This window comes from Epinephelus fuscoguttatus, linkage group LG2 (assembly GCF_011397635.1).
Source record: "Epinephelus fuscoguttatus linkage group LG2, E.fuscoguttatus.final_Chr_v1".
Taxonomy (NCBI): Eukaryota; Metazoa; Chordata; class Actinopteri; order Perciformes; family Serranidae; genus Epinephelus; species Epinephelus fuscoguttatus.
The window spans coordinates 28,496,402-28,514,027 of NC_064753.1; the positions used below are offsets into that span (position 1 = coordinate 28,496,402).

The window sequence follows — 17,626 nt, forward strand, 5'->3', positions numbered from 1 at the left end:
AAAGGTCCAGTATGTGGGATTTAGTGACACCTACTGGTGGAGTTGCAAAGCTGAAACTTCTCGCATGTGGTTAATGCAAAAACCTGAATGGCCCTTACTAGAGCCAGTGTTTGATTTGTTCATTCTGGGCTACTGTAGAAACAACATGGTAGACTCTGTGGAAGAGGACCCAAAAGAAACAGCTTCTTCTAAAGTAACAAAAACACAAGAAGTCTTATATTATCTCATATTATATACAATTTCTGCCAATAGATGCCCCTAAATCCTACACACTGGACCTTTAAGTTCAGTTGCACTTGTTTTAATGAATAAATACAATTTTTTTTAAAAAAGCACTCATAATTGTCATCAGTGAAGCTTCTCAGTCATCCAGGTCATGGTAATCATAAATGCTATAACTGGCAACTGGACTTCCTGAAGATGCTTTGCCTCTCATCCAAATGGCCTCTTCAGTTCTAACAGACTGGTGTGGAGTTGCAGGCTTTAAACTCTGTGTGGGTGTGAACCCTTACAGTCGCTAAGGTCATATGAGCTCTGAGTTTCAGAGCTGTTTCAGTCACGTTGACCCATCTTGTGTGCCTTTAGGGTTAGATGGGTCCATTGTCAGTGGGTGATAAGTGGTGTCATAATTGTTTATTTAATATATTATTTTTACTATATTTTTTGAATAGCATTATAGTTGGCGAGTAGTGCATTATGGCTTGTTAAGGACTCAAATTTAAATGTATAGGACTTGACTTGGACTTGGACTTGACTTGGGACTTGCCTGTCTTGACTTGGCACTTGAGTGCAAAGACTTAAGACTTACTTGTGGCTTGCAGAACAATGACTTGGTCCCATCTCTGGACTAATTCCCTCCTATTGCAATAACCAGGCAGTACTCACTGTTATGATTGCATGCTTGCCACTGTAGATCTCTCTATATTTCCCACATTTACAGTAAACTACAGTATTATTCTGGTGTGGTGGCTGCCCCTTATATAAAGAAAAAACTTGTGGACCCCTGCTTGGAGCCAAAAGAGGGGCTCTGTTGGGACACAGAGCTGTATTTGTGAACTCCAGGGCCCACGCCCATGGATGTCTCCCTCTCCTGCACGCAAGCGCAGTGACACTCCTTCTGTCAAACATGGCTGTGCTTTGGAAGCAGGAAAAATGCTGAATTGTGTTGGTATATCTCGGGAAAAGCAGCAGACATGGCTAGATTTGCTGACTATTTTATTGTCGTGGGATACGATCAGGAGAAAGCCGGTAAGTTTTTGGCGGCGGGGCGGCTCTCAGGGGCTGAGGTTTGTGTCCAGGCCGTCAGTCAATGTGTGATGATGTTGATGCTAGATAGCTTTGCGCTTAGCTTAGCCACACAGCTACCAGGCGAGACTGGAAACACTTTCTGTTTTTATACTAATAACCCGGCCAGATAGTGAGGATCACCCGGCGGGCATGTGTTTACAGATCAAGCACACGCCTGATGGCAAATCACCAGTTCAAGTTTACTCCCTACAGGTTGCGATATTTGAGTTGGATCAATCGAAACTTTTCATGGATTCAAAATCTGTCACATCCTGTCCCCGTTGATCGTGCTGCTGTCAGGTCCGGGGGCTGCTTTCACTGCCAAATAGTGAGACACACTTGCTGATTAAAGCCCACAAACACCCTATAAAACCAAATCTTCCGCCGCCTCGATCATATTTGTGTTGCAGGCACAAGCGAGGTGAGGATTGGTGTATGTAGCCACTGTTTGCATCCATGTTTTGCATTTTTGTTTCGCTGGCAGCGGTGGTCTTGCTCCCACCTTCCCATCCTGCACGCTCTTTTTTTCGGGTCTATTTTTAACCCGCTGCAGACTGCACACACTTGTCAATGATTTGTTGTGTTATATTTGTTTTCGCCGGAAGAGTGCTCAACTTTTTTTCACGATGGGCGTAACGTTACACAGCTGCGAGGGAAGGCAGTCCTTGTGCTCAGCCAGATCCTCTTCCCTCATCTCCACTGTTGTCCCTCACTGGGAGCTCCCCATGCTTCCTCTCACATGTTATGCCTCAGGTCCAGCCTCACATTCTTTTCATCCAAGGCAACAGCTTTGCACACATTTCTAAGCATTAATAGATAAGTAGATGAAAACCTTTTGGCATCGCACAGATGTTGAATCCTCACATTTCTAATTTTCCATGTTCCCAGATGATAAATTATGCTTTGTAAATGCCTCAAACTTATGCAATTTATTGCTGCTCATCCACTTCTGAGGATCCTGCTGCAGAAAGTAAAAATATTCAGTTAATCTGCCATAAGGGAACAAATTAAAGTTCCTAGCCTCTTGCAGTGGCATCCATCCAGCGCCATGTGTGTCAAAAGAAGGGCCAGAGCAGCTGAATCCTCTTAGTCACCATAGCTTGCTATGCACAATAGGTTAAAAATTGTCTTTCATCAGCTCTGTGCATCCCAGCGCCAACCGACAAATGAATTTTTTGAGCTCCAGGGACAAAATGTTCCTGGCGTCACCATGAGAGTCTAAATGGATTCACATTTAAACAGTCTCAACCACAATAAGACACGAGGACCCTGAGTTTAGTTTGTTCTCCACTGGCCTGCTGATGAGGATGAAGTTGATAGCAGAGAGAGCAATAAAAGGCTGCCATTTCAGATTGGGGTTGATTGGGTGCTGCGACAAACATATGTCTCATCCACATCTAAGCCTCTCTGGAGGACACCACTCCTTATTGAATTGTATTTGTCTGCGTTTATTATGTTTTGCTGAGTGTAATGTAGCGTATCAGTTGTTGGTTTGGGTTAGAGCCCTGCAGAAGAGCCCTTGTTTGCAAGTGGGAGTGATTTTCTCAGAACTGGAAAAAGGAAATGACTTTTAGATTTGAAATACAGAGGAAAACAGAATGACGACTGTTTATTTCTCTAACTATTCAGAGCCTGTGCCCAGTGAAGTTGGCTTATAGAAACCAGTTTGCTCACAGTAACTTGCAGCAGGCTGTCTAGACAGCAGATTTTTTCTGTCCACCTTGCTTGTTAATTCAAACCAGGAATCCCTACCTGGGTCATCAGCAAGCCTCCTGCGCAGCATGCGCTGGCTTTTGCTCCACTGGCCTGACCCAGTTCTCATTGTTAGATTACTATGCATGGATCAGTTGGAAATAACGCTAAGCATGCAATCTGTTGAGGAATAGGCTCAGTTCCAATTTGCAGTGAATCAGTATTACACTGTAAAAAGTAAATCAGTCCCTGTAAATTCTGGATCAATGCATTTTAATAAAGTCTAATTTTAACTGTTAAGACAGGAAATTGAGTGTTGTAAAGGAGCATTGTGTAAGATTTAGGTAGGGTGCAGTGAGGATTGCAGATGGCAACCAGCTGAAACTTCTACTGGTTATAATTCCTTCAGTGTTCATTGTTCAGGAGGTTTTTACCATGTCGGGAATTATTCACAGAGGTCTCTTCCTCTCCAAAACAAATTGACCAGGAGTTTAAAACCAGTAAAGACACTGAAAAACCCCCAAACAGTTTTATGTTGTAAATCAGTGTTTTTAGGACCCTGCAAGCTTAGCACCTACTAATTGTGCTAACTTTTTTCTGATCCAGGCATTCAGAAGGTTTTCACAGTGAGCTAAATTATCTGCAGAGGTCTCCTCCTCTTCAAAACAAACAGACCCACTGATTTAAACCAGTAAAAACACTGAATAAATCAGTTTCAGGTTAAAAAAAGAAAATGTTTTTCTGATTCAACATGTCACAGAGGGGCTGCGAACTTCGGTGACAAATGCTAAAACACAAACGGCCCCATCTGGAGCCAGTGTTTGGTTTGTCCATTCTGGGTAACAGTAAAAACATGGCAGTGCAACATGACAGACTCCGTGGAAGAGAAGTATGTCCCTATGTAGATATAAACAGCTCATCTTACCTGTCATACCCCCTAAATCCTACACACTGGACCTTCTGAAACAAGACAAACCTGGCATGTAACTAGTCACTATAGCATTAGTGGTGATGAAGCTTGGTGTGACAGTACAGCAGGCCTGACGTTGCGCCAATGAAGATCACTAAAAAATATAAAGAAACATTATAAGGAAGTGTGTGTTTAAGTTCCTCTCTAAATTTTGTTTATACCTTAATTGCATGACCCAATTTCATTGACCTCCTTATATTGATATTTTCCTTCCAAAGACATTGGCCCCATGAGAACAATTCCTGAGTATATTTCTCCAGCAAGAACACTTATGAAATGTTCATTGTGAGTCTGGTGACCTATTTAAAAAAAAAATACTGAAAAGCTCATAACTAATGGTCAAATTATTGTGCCTGGTTTAACAGACCGAGGTGACATAAAACAAACGAGAAAAAAAAGTAAAAGTAGGGCAACGTCTAATTCTATAGCTTATCGTTGACCTTAAAATCAATGGCAGGGATGCTGTTTATCATATTAGTGTTCCACATATGTGAACATTAATATGCGCTGGTGAGTATGATAAAAGAGAACATGACCTGAGAGGCTGATTCCTCTGTAAGAAATCTGATCAGAGTCTGCGTCCCTGGGGGCTAATGTCATGAGCCACAAACCTTGGAATTATTTTCATGAATAATGTTGGCATGTGAAATCGCCGGTTTAGATGGATGCAGTCTGTATTAAACCTGCACTGTATCCTGTATTTTCCTTTTGCAGCAGGATGCTGTTTCTCTTTATTGGCAGGGGAGTTATATACTGTCTGGCGTGCTGTTCACCATAAATTGTAATTTGCCAAGTGAAAAAGAGGAATTTGCCCAGCTGCTTTTCTCAAACAGTTTATTGGATGGATATCATCACTTTTATTGAATCAAACTGCTCTTGGAATGTGTTTCACAGACACGGTGCCTAATCGCTACTTTGTGTGACTTTCTGGTCTGGATTTTCTGGTCTGGATTTGGGGAAGGTCTTATGTAACATGGCACGATCATGCAAAATAACAAAAATAATACTTGCAAATGATCAAGCGCAAAATATTTCCATCTGCAGATATCTTTTGGCTGTGTGATATTGTCAAAAGATGTGTATCGGTAGAGATGCAAGTATGCAGGCTTTGCAGATGTGGAGTAATTTCTTCAACAGATTGAATGCATAAATGCCATTCACGCACTATTGTAATAGTTGTACCAAGAATGAATCCGTGCTAGGTTTTAATCCCCCGAAACCTTCATGAATTGACTTTCTGTTACAACTTCTCAAAGAGTGTTTGTTTTTGTGCTGGCTCTCTTGGCACACCCACAAGGGAAGTGCTTTGGCAAAATAACATCCCTTTCTTTTAAACAACAAAACCAAAATTTGAACTCCTGAAAAGGTTCATGTTCTTGTCAGCTATTTTTACTTACTTATGCATCTTGTTGGAAATACTATGGAAACAGTGCATGTTGGTGTTTCTGTGGTTTGTTTTGATGGTTGTTTCCCTAAACTTGTACGCTTACAGTAACTCTATCATAAGTCTCTTTCATTCCTGGCTATTAAGTGGTTTTCAAGCTTGTGTTGGTCTGCATCATGTGGGGTTCATAGTTTTATTTACCGGATCCTTGTGATTACCTTCAAGTGCCGTTTGACTTACGATCACACATCTGTTGGCTTTTCGCTGGCTCCGGAGATTAACCAAGGTCTCCTCATTTCAGGGAATGCATGCACAGTTTAGCTCCATGTTCCTGACTGCATGAAATACTAAGCTTTTTCCTGCAGTATTTTCAGATTGCAACATGAAATTAAATCCGGGGTTCTTAACTTGCGCGAGAGTCTATGCTTTGTAATTTGTTCAGTGTAAATGAAATGACACATTTCTCATAACTAGAGCTTGATTTACAAGCCAGAAAGTTTTCGCAAGTTCAGAATGTTGTTTAGGAAGTTGCCTGGGACCTGTATCAAGAGGCTGCACATTTGTATTTATAAACTCTTTGAGCCTTTGTCTAGAAATATGTGGCGTAAACAAGTTTCAACAAAGCATTTACCCCCTGTTAATAAGTCCAAGATTTTATTTGACAGCTGTTTATTTATGCAAAGGTGATGGCTTAAGGCCATCTGTTAACTTAGTAAGTACTAAATTTGGCAAAATAATGCCATGAAGTAAATATTGTTTGCATACACTGGCTTTAGAGACTGGCTCTTCCAGCAGCTGGAGATGTTGATTTCGGGTTGTAGATGCCAGATCTTGAAGTGCTGCCATATGTTGTGCTTGGTTCTCTAAATCATTAGTTATTCAAGTTGTGTACTCTGTTTTGTTTTGTTTTATCTGTGGTAACATAAACACATGTTGTTGTTTGCACAGTTCTTTCAGAATAAGATTAACATCTGTAGTTGAAATCCATAATTCACAATGTAGTGTATGTATTTTTTTCTATGTTTAATCTTGCATGTATTGCGTACACATAGTTATGATTGGAACAAGTTTAAGATTCCAATGCAAAGGGCTATCTGAAAGTACAAGAATCTGCATAAGTGTTTTCAAAGATATTGATTATCAACTCTGAATAAGTGCAACGGTTTCAACGCTCATTATCTGCAGGTTACAATGAGCATTCAGTCCGGGTCAAGTCCGCAGTGTTCACAGGTATTTATTGGTTTCACCTCTGATTAGCAGCGATGGAAATACAACACCCGGGTGGACGTGCTAATTTTAGCCACTTTGGCACTGCAATGCAATGACAGGCCAAAAGAAAATACTGTCTGTCTCTGCTCAAACATCATTCAAAATTTAGTCTGCACAGAGTTTGAGAAAGAGACTGAAAAAGTAACAAAACAAGTAACCACCGTAACATTTTCAGTGGCCTCCATGCTGCTGTCTGCTGTTTACTAGACTGTTTTCTGGCCTGTCTGTGACGTTGAGCGTGACACACCAGAAATAAAAAAAAAATAGTAATACACACACTGAAAAGCACGTACTCCCGTGTTTAAAAAAGAACACACATATGTTAATTTGAGTGTAATAAAGGGTATTATTATCAATTTTTACTTCTGTCATTCTGCTGTTCTCTGCGAACCAAGAAAAGTCACCATTGTTCTGTCATACTCTATTTGTTTTTTTGTTTGTTTTTTTAAGATTATTTTTGTGGGCTTTTTGCTTTTAATGACAGGACAGAGTGTGAAATGGGGAGACAGAGAGAGAGTGGGGACTGACATGCAGCAAAGGGCTGCGAGCCGGAATTGAACCCGCGGCCGCTGCAGCGAGGCAATGCCTCTGTACATGGGGCGCCGGCACTATCCACTACACTACCAACGCCCCCTATTTGGGTTTTTTGTCAGTCAGTGTGTAGTGGACACATCTGGGGATGTTTCAGTCGCCGAGATGTAGCCGCAGAGGGAGCATTTGCTTGCTTTCATGCTGCTCTCCAGTGCGTGAATTTGCAAATCCTAGGATAGTGAAGGAATGGTCCGCCGCCCGTCTTGCTCTGCCTTGTCCTATCTCTGATTGGCTTACCCTGACATTCTCACCCTCGTACCCCTGCTGTCACCCTGAACGTCCCACCAAACCTAACCTGGATCCAAATCCGACTCGACTGCCATAATTCTCAGTTAGGTTTAGCCCTATCTTTTCCTAAAAGAAAATAAATGTAGTGCCCTCAGTGTCAAAATTTGCCCATGGTATTGTATGTCGATATCTTTGAAGTTAGAAATTTCAGTATTGTGACAACACTAAAACACTTGTAATATCTACCATTTTTCTGTGTACTTAAAAAGTTACAGAAGAAATAAATCTATGATTTTAAGAGCAAAGAGGTGGGGCTGTTCCATCAGTGAGTAACTGGTTTACTTGGTTTTATTGGGTGTGTAAATGCACATTCACTTTGCTTTATTTTCGTATACGTTATCTATAACTGATACTAATACTGCAATAGACTAATTAGCACATAATAGCAGCCGCTGCATGACTATAAGGTTATTTATATTATTCAGTGGTTTTCCACTGAAAAACATTCACTTCCACTTAAGCTTGGTCACATCTGTGCGTTTGACCCCATAATGACTTACAAGGATTTATCAGGAAAAAAAGGCTCTCATACATCCTTCAGTGAGCTGTTGATGTCAGATGTCAGTCCAACAGGCTGCTTGCGGTTACCAAAGGTGTCACATGAGAGATGTGGGATTGTTTTGCTTTTGTTTTACATCTTGGTTTTTCTGCCCCCATTGATTGTTTTCTTTTGAACTCCACATTTGGCAGCTTCTCGTTTGGATTCAGACTTTGTGGTGAGAGGCGTCCTGACCACAATGGACGAGTTCCTTCCTCTGTGTTGTGGAGTTTTGAACTGATATGCAGGGAAACTCCACTGGCTACTGTTAACACTACTCCCAGCCTGCTGATAAGGTGTTATAATATCAGAGCTTTGTGATTCCTGTGGTTATGCAAATTGTGCTAAAGTTCATGTCAGGAAACATTTTAGCTGTAACATTTTAAGAGGAAATAGAAAGTGACATGAAGTAGTCTGGTGGGGGCAAAAACACTGTACAATATTAGGTCATCCCTTTCTCTGAAGCAGGTTAACCATTTCCTTAATCTGATGAGATTTAATGACAGCAATATCTTGGTCTTTAAAACTGATTAAGAGTTGAAGTAAAATGAACTCAGTCTGGTTGTGTTGAACGAAGACATTGTTCTGAGCTCACACTTGTCTGAATAGGATTAATATAAATATATCAACAGATGGAACCAGGGGCTGTAAAATGAATAGCGTCTAATTGTTTGCTGAAAGCTGGAAAATGGAGAGTCATTTTTGGATCAACTGTTAGCCACCATATGCACAATTGCATCTGAGCTTCATATGCAGAAAGCATAAAGTTTCGACCCCTGACTGACTGAGTGATGATGACTATGGCACTGACACAAGTGAGCAGCACTGCTTTTATAGTTTTTGAGCTGAGGGAAAGAGAAAGTGATGAAAAGATGATTTAAAGATATTAAAGTTTATCATCGTCCTGCTGGAAACCCACTTGAGAACTACAATTTATTGTTCTCCATGGAAAACATTTCTACAAAATATGCCCATCAGAAAAGGAGGAGGAGGAGGCTGAAGAAACTGTAAGATGTGTGTGTGGTATTTAACTGTTTTGAAGATCCTCTCTTGGCTGATATATTTTTCTTTTCTCCCAACTTTTTGACCTGGGCATGACCTTAAGGAAATATCTGTCTGTGTACATATTTTTCCTGCCCTGCAGCTGTCTTTGGAAGCTGGAAAGCTTCCTGAATTTGATAATTGTGACATCATTGGTTTGCTAATCTCTGATACCCTTTTGCCATGCAAACGGCACCACAGCCTGTTCCTTTGCATATGATCCACACAGAACAACCAGTTTCCTGATGATGGTCACCCTAGAGACCCAAACTGGGTGTTCCTATGCCTCAACAATGATCGTAAAGGAAAAAGCTGCCCTGATATATAATTTACATATGTAGTTTTAGTTTGTGAATTCAAATTGGGTCTGCCCTCAAACTAAACAGCAGAATGAGGGACCTAAGTGGTGATAACAATTAATCAGTACACTCCATTAGAATAAGGGATGATTAGGCAATATGTCAGTATCTGTGGTGATTTTAATGGGATGTAGTCACATTTTCTGATTACATTACACTAGACTCATTTGGATGTGATACATGATGACAAAATGTGGGGCACTAATTCAGTGTCAGTGGTTGTGAAGACATCGTTGATCTCTTAATGGCTGAAATAGTTCAAAGTCCCCTTTCGGACACATTTTGAAGTGTGAAGAAATACTAGCCTCAATAAATTTGTTTTAACATGTTTTGTAATACATAAATAGTAAAAAAAAAAAAATTGAAGAGGGGCTGGAAGCAGGTCGGCTCTCCCTAATTGAGAAACTCTTGATCTGGCCTCCACCCTGGCCACCACTTCTGCCTGCAACAGGTTGTACTTTCACTTCCTGCTTTCTCCAGTGCTGGCACAGCACTAAAGTGTGGGTATAGGTGTGGCTATGTGAGACTAGTGCTAGGTTGACTGATGGCTGGTATTAGCGTCAAAGGAAACACTTACAGTTTTTCCCATACATTGATCAGTCGCCACTCTGTAGCCAAGTTTAATGTCCTGCCCACAGCACTTAGTTTAGTCACACATCACAACTAACAAACTGTCCGGATATATAACGAGGGACAACAGCATTTAGGGAGCCAATTAAGCCCTGAGTCAGCACAAGCAACAGCTTTCTGTTGTTCTGTAGTCTTAGGACATGGACTTTTTTATCGTTTTCTAGCCCAGTTACATTGGTGTGCAGGTATCTCCTCCGTCGTCCTCGCTGTTGCTCTGAAAATAGGTTGGAGGTGCATGCAGCTTTGCCAAAATACAGCCAGGGCGGGCTCTTTTTCAGACACATGACATGTAGGTTAGCACATCTTCATTAGGAATCACTGAAATAATCGGATGTTGTTTGGTCGCAACACGTCCAGTTAGGAGTTGGTGCAACACTGAAGGTGCCACTCTGGTGAGCCGAGCAGTGTGTCGAACATCAGGCAGCTGATATTGAAGAAGTAATAAACATCACAATTCAATACGATGAAGTTGCAAAAACACCTGCTGTTTCTAGGAGATTGACAGGTACAAGAATGGCAAGGACAGAAAGAGGAAGTGAGAATGCGCCTTAACACAGGCGAGAAATGGGACCAGATTTTCATAGTACATAAAAACGTAGCACAGTGAGGATGCAGACATTGCATCCTCACTTTCATTGACATGCAGTGTAGTTCATGTACTTCACTTATAAACCATTGGATTATACGGTAACATTGGGCTTCATGATTAGAGAAAGTTTTTGTATTGCACTGTGCTGATGCAAACTCTCACTGTCTGTACTGACAAATCTGCTCTGCACGGGAGGTTTCTGGTTTCTTTGCTGGTGTTGTGTCGAAGTCTTTTTCCCCAACGATACGTGTTTCCGTATTAGACAGCAATTGACTTTTGTATTAGTGACGTACCTAATCTGTATATTTGAGTCTAAGATTTTAGGCAGGTGCACAGACATAACCCCCCCTCAGTAGAGGAATGTGCACACACCTCTCTAATGGCAAACTCTGCACAGACACAAGTCAGTGTAGTCTAGGCCAGACATTTCAGGAAAATTCCAGAAAGGCACTTTTTGAGTGGAGGGGCGACTCTAATGTAAATTCTGTTTTTGGGGGGATTGTCCCTTTAAACTCAGGTTTGAAACTGGTGTGGAGGAATGAGAAGAAGCGATATCTGTGAACTTGTTTCCAGAACAGTGCACCTGTGTGCGCAACAGGGCCAAAATCAGGTTAAATGCTGACGTGAATGTTGCGTCAGCTCCACTGGTGGCCTGTCCATACATGGTAAAATAAGCATTTGGCTGATTTAATCAACAGAAACAGCAGGAAGATAAATCAGGAAGATGGATGGAGCTTTTTTCTTCAGAGAGGAGAAACATCTGCTCTAATCAAGAAAAACTAACAACTTTTCCTCTCCACTTTTTGTTGAGACCATGCTAAATCACACAACTCAGTAATAACTTACTAGGTTCTTTCAATCTTTCGAGGTAGCTGGAGTCAGATGTTTGTGTACGTGTGTGTGTGCTGACTTGCAGTCATGGCTCAAGTCCCGGTAGGGTTGCAGATACAGGGGAATGTTGAACTCAGGGTGTCTCTGCAAGAATGTTCAAAAACCTTTTCAAAGTAATTAAATCTCAAAACTCTTTTTACATTTTTGACACATGAAATTTGCCTTTGTAGGGATGCACTTGTGTTGGTGTCAACTAGTGACAGCTTGAAAAAATGAAGTTCAGATAAAGTAAAATCTAGGTCTGCGCCTTGAAAGTGGGAGATGCAGATCATCAGTTGACTCCTCAGTCGACTGAGATGTTTTAAGTCGAGTTTTCTTTTTTGATAGACAGTGTGCTGTGCAGTGTATTTCCGGGGAGGCTTAGCTACTCTTTGATACAGACAGCTGTGGACGTGATGCAGTGGCACAGAGGAGGAGAAACTTTCCACTATATTGCTCTGACATAACATTATAACATAACATTGGAGTTAAATTGTCAAACAGTTTTTTACCATTTTTGTGTGTTCTGGATTTTTTGGGCAGACCTAAAATCCTGACTCGATGACACACTGGAGCCATTCTTACCATAACCCCTCCCCTACTATATAAAAACTAACTAGAGTGCATACTGTCAGTTTTGTTTCGTTTATCCCCTGCATGTGAGAAGCGAGTTGCTAATTCCACAAGCTCTCTGAGCTCTTTCAGTTAAGTTTAATAAATACATGATTAAACATCTCTGTTAAATGCCACCATTACATAAACACAAGCAAAGTAGCCCTAAGTGACGTACCTGTCAGTCTTTGAGCCCGTATGGCTACCTGGCCCATTGGTAGTTACTGCTCACTGTTGTGGGTGTGTGATCTAATGTTAGCTGCTGAACGAGAGGCTGTTGCTGCATGGCGGCTCGCTCTTTGGCTTGGCGTGTGTGTGTGCTTTGTGCTACTGTGTTAGCTGCTAATGAGAGTCTGTCGCTTCACAAAGGCTCGTTCTTCAGCTCAGCTCCTTCAGTGGAGATGCCTCCAGTGTTTCAGAGCAGAGAATACTGCTTGTTTTTTCACAATTTTGAAACCTAATTTTATGTACTTGGCAATTTTTTTAATCATTTCAATTTAGCTGGGTGGTTAATAACACAGTTTTTTGTGGTTTAATCAATTCATAACACATTTTTGCTTTCCCCGGACTTTAAATATAATCAGTCCAGTATTATTTTTACTGTCAATATTTGGCTGAATGTTGAATTGGCAGTTTTTGTTATTTTCAATTTAGACTCAAAATTACCAACATGAGCATGTCTGTGTTTTCATTGCACTACTGTGCCACCACTGAGTTGTCACTTTGTCAGAGACTTAGCCCTGCTGCACCATGTATGCTCCTTGTATCAGTAGTGTGGACACTGACCACAGTGTGCAAATGACAGCACGGTCTCAGCTGGACTAAACTGATGTGGACACCAATTTTTAAAAAATCTAAATCAACTTATCAAAGCATGAGAAACAGGGGGTGTAACTGTTGTACATGACAGCCCTAAAAAAGCATGGTTCAATGCCTATTTTAAATTATATTTTTGTTCTAAATGTAAAACATGTTCAGCAAGGGTCCATGTCATTGGTTCGACAGCCCATTGGTTCGACATCCCATTAGTCTGACTGTCCGCGGTGCTGAACGGCTCGTGGCGGGCGTATGGTGCGCCGCGACTGGCTTGAGGCAGACCAGGCTCACTGCTTATATGTTTGTCACTTTCTTTTTCAGTTTAACCCACACCATCATCTTTTCCTGACCCTAACCAAGTGGTTTTTGTGCCTAAACCTAACCAGACCTTAACCACAGGGCATCATGATGATTTCGGAACGGACTTCGGAACGATGAGTTTAATATGGTCGGAACAATGGGATGTCGAACCAATGGGCTGTCGAACTAATGGGCAGTTCCCTTCAGCAAATACTTCCTGGGTTACTACAACAAACTAATCACAATTTGTGTAAAACATTGTCTTGTTTTATGCCATATCCCTACACTCATATGAAGCAAATCACTGGGATTTTTTAAAAGCTAGTCTACAACCATCTGCTCGGAAACCTGATGAAAAGTGTTAAAAACTACTAATGCAGTTGGAATATTTTATATCTGACTCATATTTCTCACCGGTTGTGTTTTATAAGCTGTCTCATGACCTAGAACTGGCCACAAACCTCAGTAAGAATTTATGAGTATCATGGTATCAGTTTACAAGTTGTCCCAAGTCCCAACCACTGGTGAATTTTGCTTTCTTATTTTGGCAATAAGAAGGCATTTATGAATCCCACAACAGTTCACAAAAAACTGTGTACACACTAATTAAGATAAAGTCTGTGCATATGAATGTCTCATAAAAGAGGCCCAGTGTTTGTACTGGACTGTGCAAATCTCTAACGGCACTTAATAAAGGCAGGTTAGCGTATAGTTCATTCATTCATTCATCTTCTAACCGCTTCATCCTCTTGAGGGTCGCTACATCGGGCGAGAGGCAGGGTACACCCTGGACAGGTCGCCAGACTATCGCAGGGCTGACACATAGAGACAGACAACCATTCACGCTCACATTCACACCTACGGACAATTTAGAGTCACCAATTAACCTAGTCCCCAATCTGCATGTCTTTGGACTGTGGGAGGAAGCCGGAGTGCCCGGAGAGAACCCACGCTGACACGGGGAGAACATGCAAACTCCACACAGAAGGGCTCCCACGCCCGGGATCGAACCGGCAACCCTCTTGCTGTGAGGCGAGAGTGCTAACCACCACACCACCGTGCCGCCCTTAGTGTATAGTTATTGTTCCTAATAAATTCATCCCTGAAGGCATTTAAAGAGATAACCATACATATGTATATATACTGTATGTATATCTTACTTCATCAGAAAGCTGAAAAGCATTACAATTATATCGTCCAGCTTTAGCACACACAAGTTGTGCTGTATTGAGCTGGAAATAAGCCACGCTGTTAAACATGCACACGCGTGCCATTGGCCTGGACAAGTTTCATTCTTGTTGTTCAAATAGCTTCTGCCAAGAATAGAAAATAAATAAATAAATTTGATTTTTGATTTTGCAACCCACCTCCGTCCGCCTTTGCTAGCGGATGTTCAAATTAGCATGTTCCCTTTCAGGCCTGGGTTCTATTATCCTCGCTGATGGGGTTCTTTATAGATATCAGGGGGGCAGTATTTGAAAGCATGGCTTGTTTTAAAACAAGAGTCCAGCCTCGTGGAATGTGAGGAATTCTGTCATTTATTTTCATCTGTGGTCGAAAATTTGAACTTGGAGCACTCCGAGCATGTGATATCAATTAGAGGAGCTGTAAAGACCTGAAGACACGTAACGGTCAGGCAGACTGGTGGTCCACTAGCACCAGTCTCCATGCAGTGTCTGGGCACGTTTTACTTGCCTCTACAGGTGAACAAAGGCAGACGTGTAACCATCCTGCAGCTCCCTTCTGTTTAAACAGTCAAACACATACACTCCCTAACCGAGACCAATCTCCACTTAAGCCCAAGAGCCTCATCATGATTAATTTGTCTCCCTCTTTGACAGAGGTCTGGGTTTCAAGGAGTTGTTGACAGCAGGCTCGAGGCACTTGGCGCAGGGGGGCTGCAGCCGACTGCCGAGGATCTTGTGTCATTACGATGATGTGTAGCACTTCATTTCCCTGTTTTTTTGAAGCAGCTCACCTCCCTTGAGCGTAGTATCTCACCTCTTGGACAAACTATGACATACAGGCTTCAAAAGCTGTCTGCTTAGTAGTTTGCTGAGTCATGGTATTTGCCAGTGTTGTCACTGGATCTAACACCACCACTTTTTTTCCACTGAGAACTTGACAGTTGGCAGGATAGCACATGTCAAATAAATTTTAAGAAGTGATTTGAATTGTAAATGGCCATAAGGGACTTCCACAAACGGTAACGTAAGTGCTGGTAATGTTTGCAAGCCTTCACAAGCGGCAAGAGACGATGTTGTACAGCAGTGACTGTCAACTGGCGGCCCATGGGTCACATGCGGCCCGGCAAACCTTCCCATCTGGCGAGCAGAATAATAATCAATTCAGAAAATGTAAGGAGGAAGAAACTGCGTTCGGGTATTTAGGATATCTAGCATTTTTTGTCCTACATTGAAGCAATCCCAAAGACAAGTGAGATGGTAATAATTTTATTAGGAATGACTAGTATCTTATAAAATAGATTTTTAGGTTCTTTTACTTGTTTTTAAAGCTTTTAATGGTTTGGGACCAGCCTACATTGCAGACTATGTCTTTCAATAATCCTTTACAAACTTCTCAGATTTTCAGCTGCTGAGTTTTTACATACATCTATACATTTAGTTAGGCTTTTAATTAATGTCATTCATATTAATTTTTTTTTGTAAACTCTCTTATTTCTAATATTTTTACTGCTCTTTTTTCTTTTTACCTTTACTTGCATATTTCCTATATACATTTTTTTTATTATATATTTTTTCTTTTATTTTCTTTTTTTGTTGTCTTTTTTTGCTTTTGTTTTGCATCTCCATTGCGAGGCACTTTGAGCTACTTTTTTGTGAAAGGTGCACTATAAATAAAGTTTATTATAAGTATTATTTATGTCCCTTCACCCAAGGGTCCTAAAGACCTCATAAATCTATCTGTCAGCTTACTATTAGCAAGTAGTAAACACGTGACAAAAAGTGACAAAGCAGCGTTCTGAGAAAGTTATTGATAGTCTCACCTACAGAAACATTGTGTGCAATGGTTCACCTTTCACCTTCTTTTCCCCTCTCCCTGTCACTGTCTCGCTCTCAAACACACACACACACACACGTCATGACACTCAGTCCCAGTCAACTTGGTGGAGTGGACAGATCCGTTCAAATATCTTCATGCAAAGACTGAGACAGACTCACGCCTGTCATTTAACTGCTTATTTATATTGTGTTAAACCATTATTAATGGAAATGGGCTAATTAGGACTTTACTCTCTTAAAGAGCCATGATATGTGTCTAATGACTGTAAAAGGGCCACTGGCCTCTCTGTCTTGATGTGACTACTGCTCATGGTTTGTTAGCTTCCACTGCCAGCACTATGGGAATGGACATAGCTATTTGTGCTACTCTGTGCGGTCCCCCGCATCCTCACACTCTGCTTCTATATAGAATATTCTTATAAGTCCTGTGGTGTCTCTGTCTGTTCTGTATCCTTTTTTTGTTGGAGATGTTTTTATATTTTGAGCCAAAGTTGTAGGTTACACATGATGTTTAAAAGGCACATGCAAAAGCATACGGGGATGTTGGTTTTCATTTCTCTGACCAACGTAGCAATTTGACATGGTTGTAGTGCTAGCCAGCGCTGACGTCAGCTTGTGTTGTTTTAGGTTTTTACTTTTAGAATGAGAGTAAAATCCCAAATGCTGTATAGGCCGGCACTAACTGGTTTGCTTTTTGCAGATAAAATCCATTCAAATTCCAATTTTTTTTAAGTCTGTTGTTTGATGATTGAGGGTCTGAAATGCTGACCCTATCTGCAACATATGTGTCTCCTCAACAAAGGTAGTATTCTGCCAGAATGCTTTGAATTGGGAGTTTATGCTTTTATTGATTGCACAAACAAACCACATCTATCTATTTATCCAAATTCCTATGAATTCAAGAAATGGGCCACATGTATTCAATTTCTGTCTCTTACTCTCTTGACAGGAGAACACTTTCCCTTGGCTGACAAATAGAAAGTGTGTCCTAGCCTTCAAAGAGTGACTAAGAGTTTAAAATAACGTTGAGATGAAGTCATGGGGTCAGACAACTCTGTGTGACAAAGAGCATATTGTGAAACAGATCTTAAAATGCTGTTTTTGGCATGTTCCACCAGGGAAATGTTTCTTATATTAGATAAAACTTCCATTTATTAGCTTTTCGGATTGCTAAATATGAATGATGCAGTCATACATCAACTCCTAAATACATATTGTGTTGTGCTTGCACTTATGTTGACTTGAATTATTACATCCAATTTAGGTTTCAGGGTTTTGCAAGACCCAGCCATATGGGGTCCTGAGGGAAGTCTATGAGGGAGTTATTTCACTGGTAAAGCTTTCGATGGTCAACCTCGCAAATCTGT

The 17,626-nt window shown here is 41.1% G+C and overlaps 1 protein-coding gene across 1 annotated transcript in view; it reads left to right on the top strand.

The window, feature by feature from the left end:
• Nucleotides 1-1,111: 1,111 nt before the first annotated feature.
• The window catches only part of sbf2 (SET binding factor 2), a 129,580-nt gene continuing 113,065 nt past the window's right edge, over nucleotides 1,112-17,626 (top strand). The window contains exon 1 of the mRNA XM_049596115.1: nucleotides 1,112-1,248. Within this exon, the coding sequence (XP_049452072.1) occupies nucleotides 1,194-1,248 (55 nt within the window). The 5' untranslated portion in view covers nucleotides 1,112-1,193. The remainder of the gene's footprint in view (nucleotides 1,249-17,626) is intronic.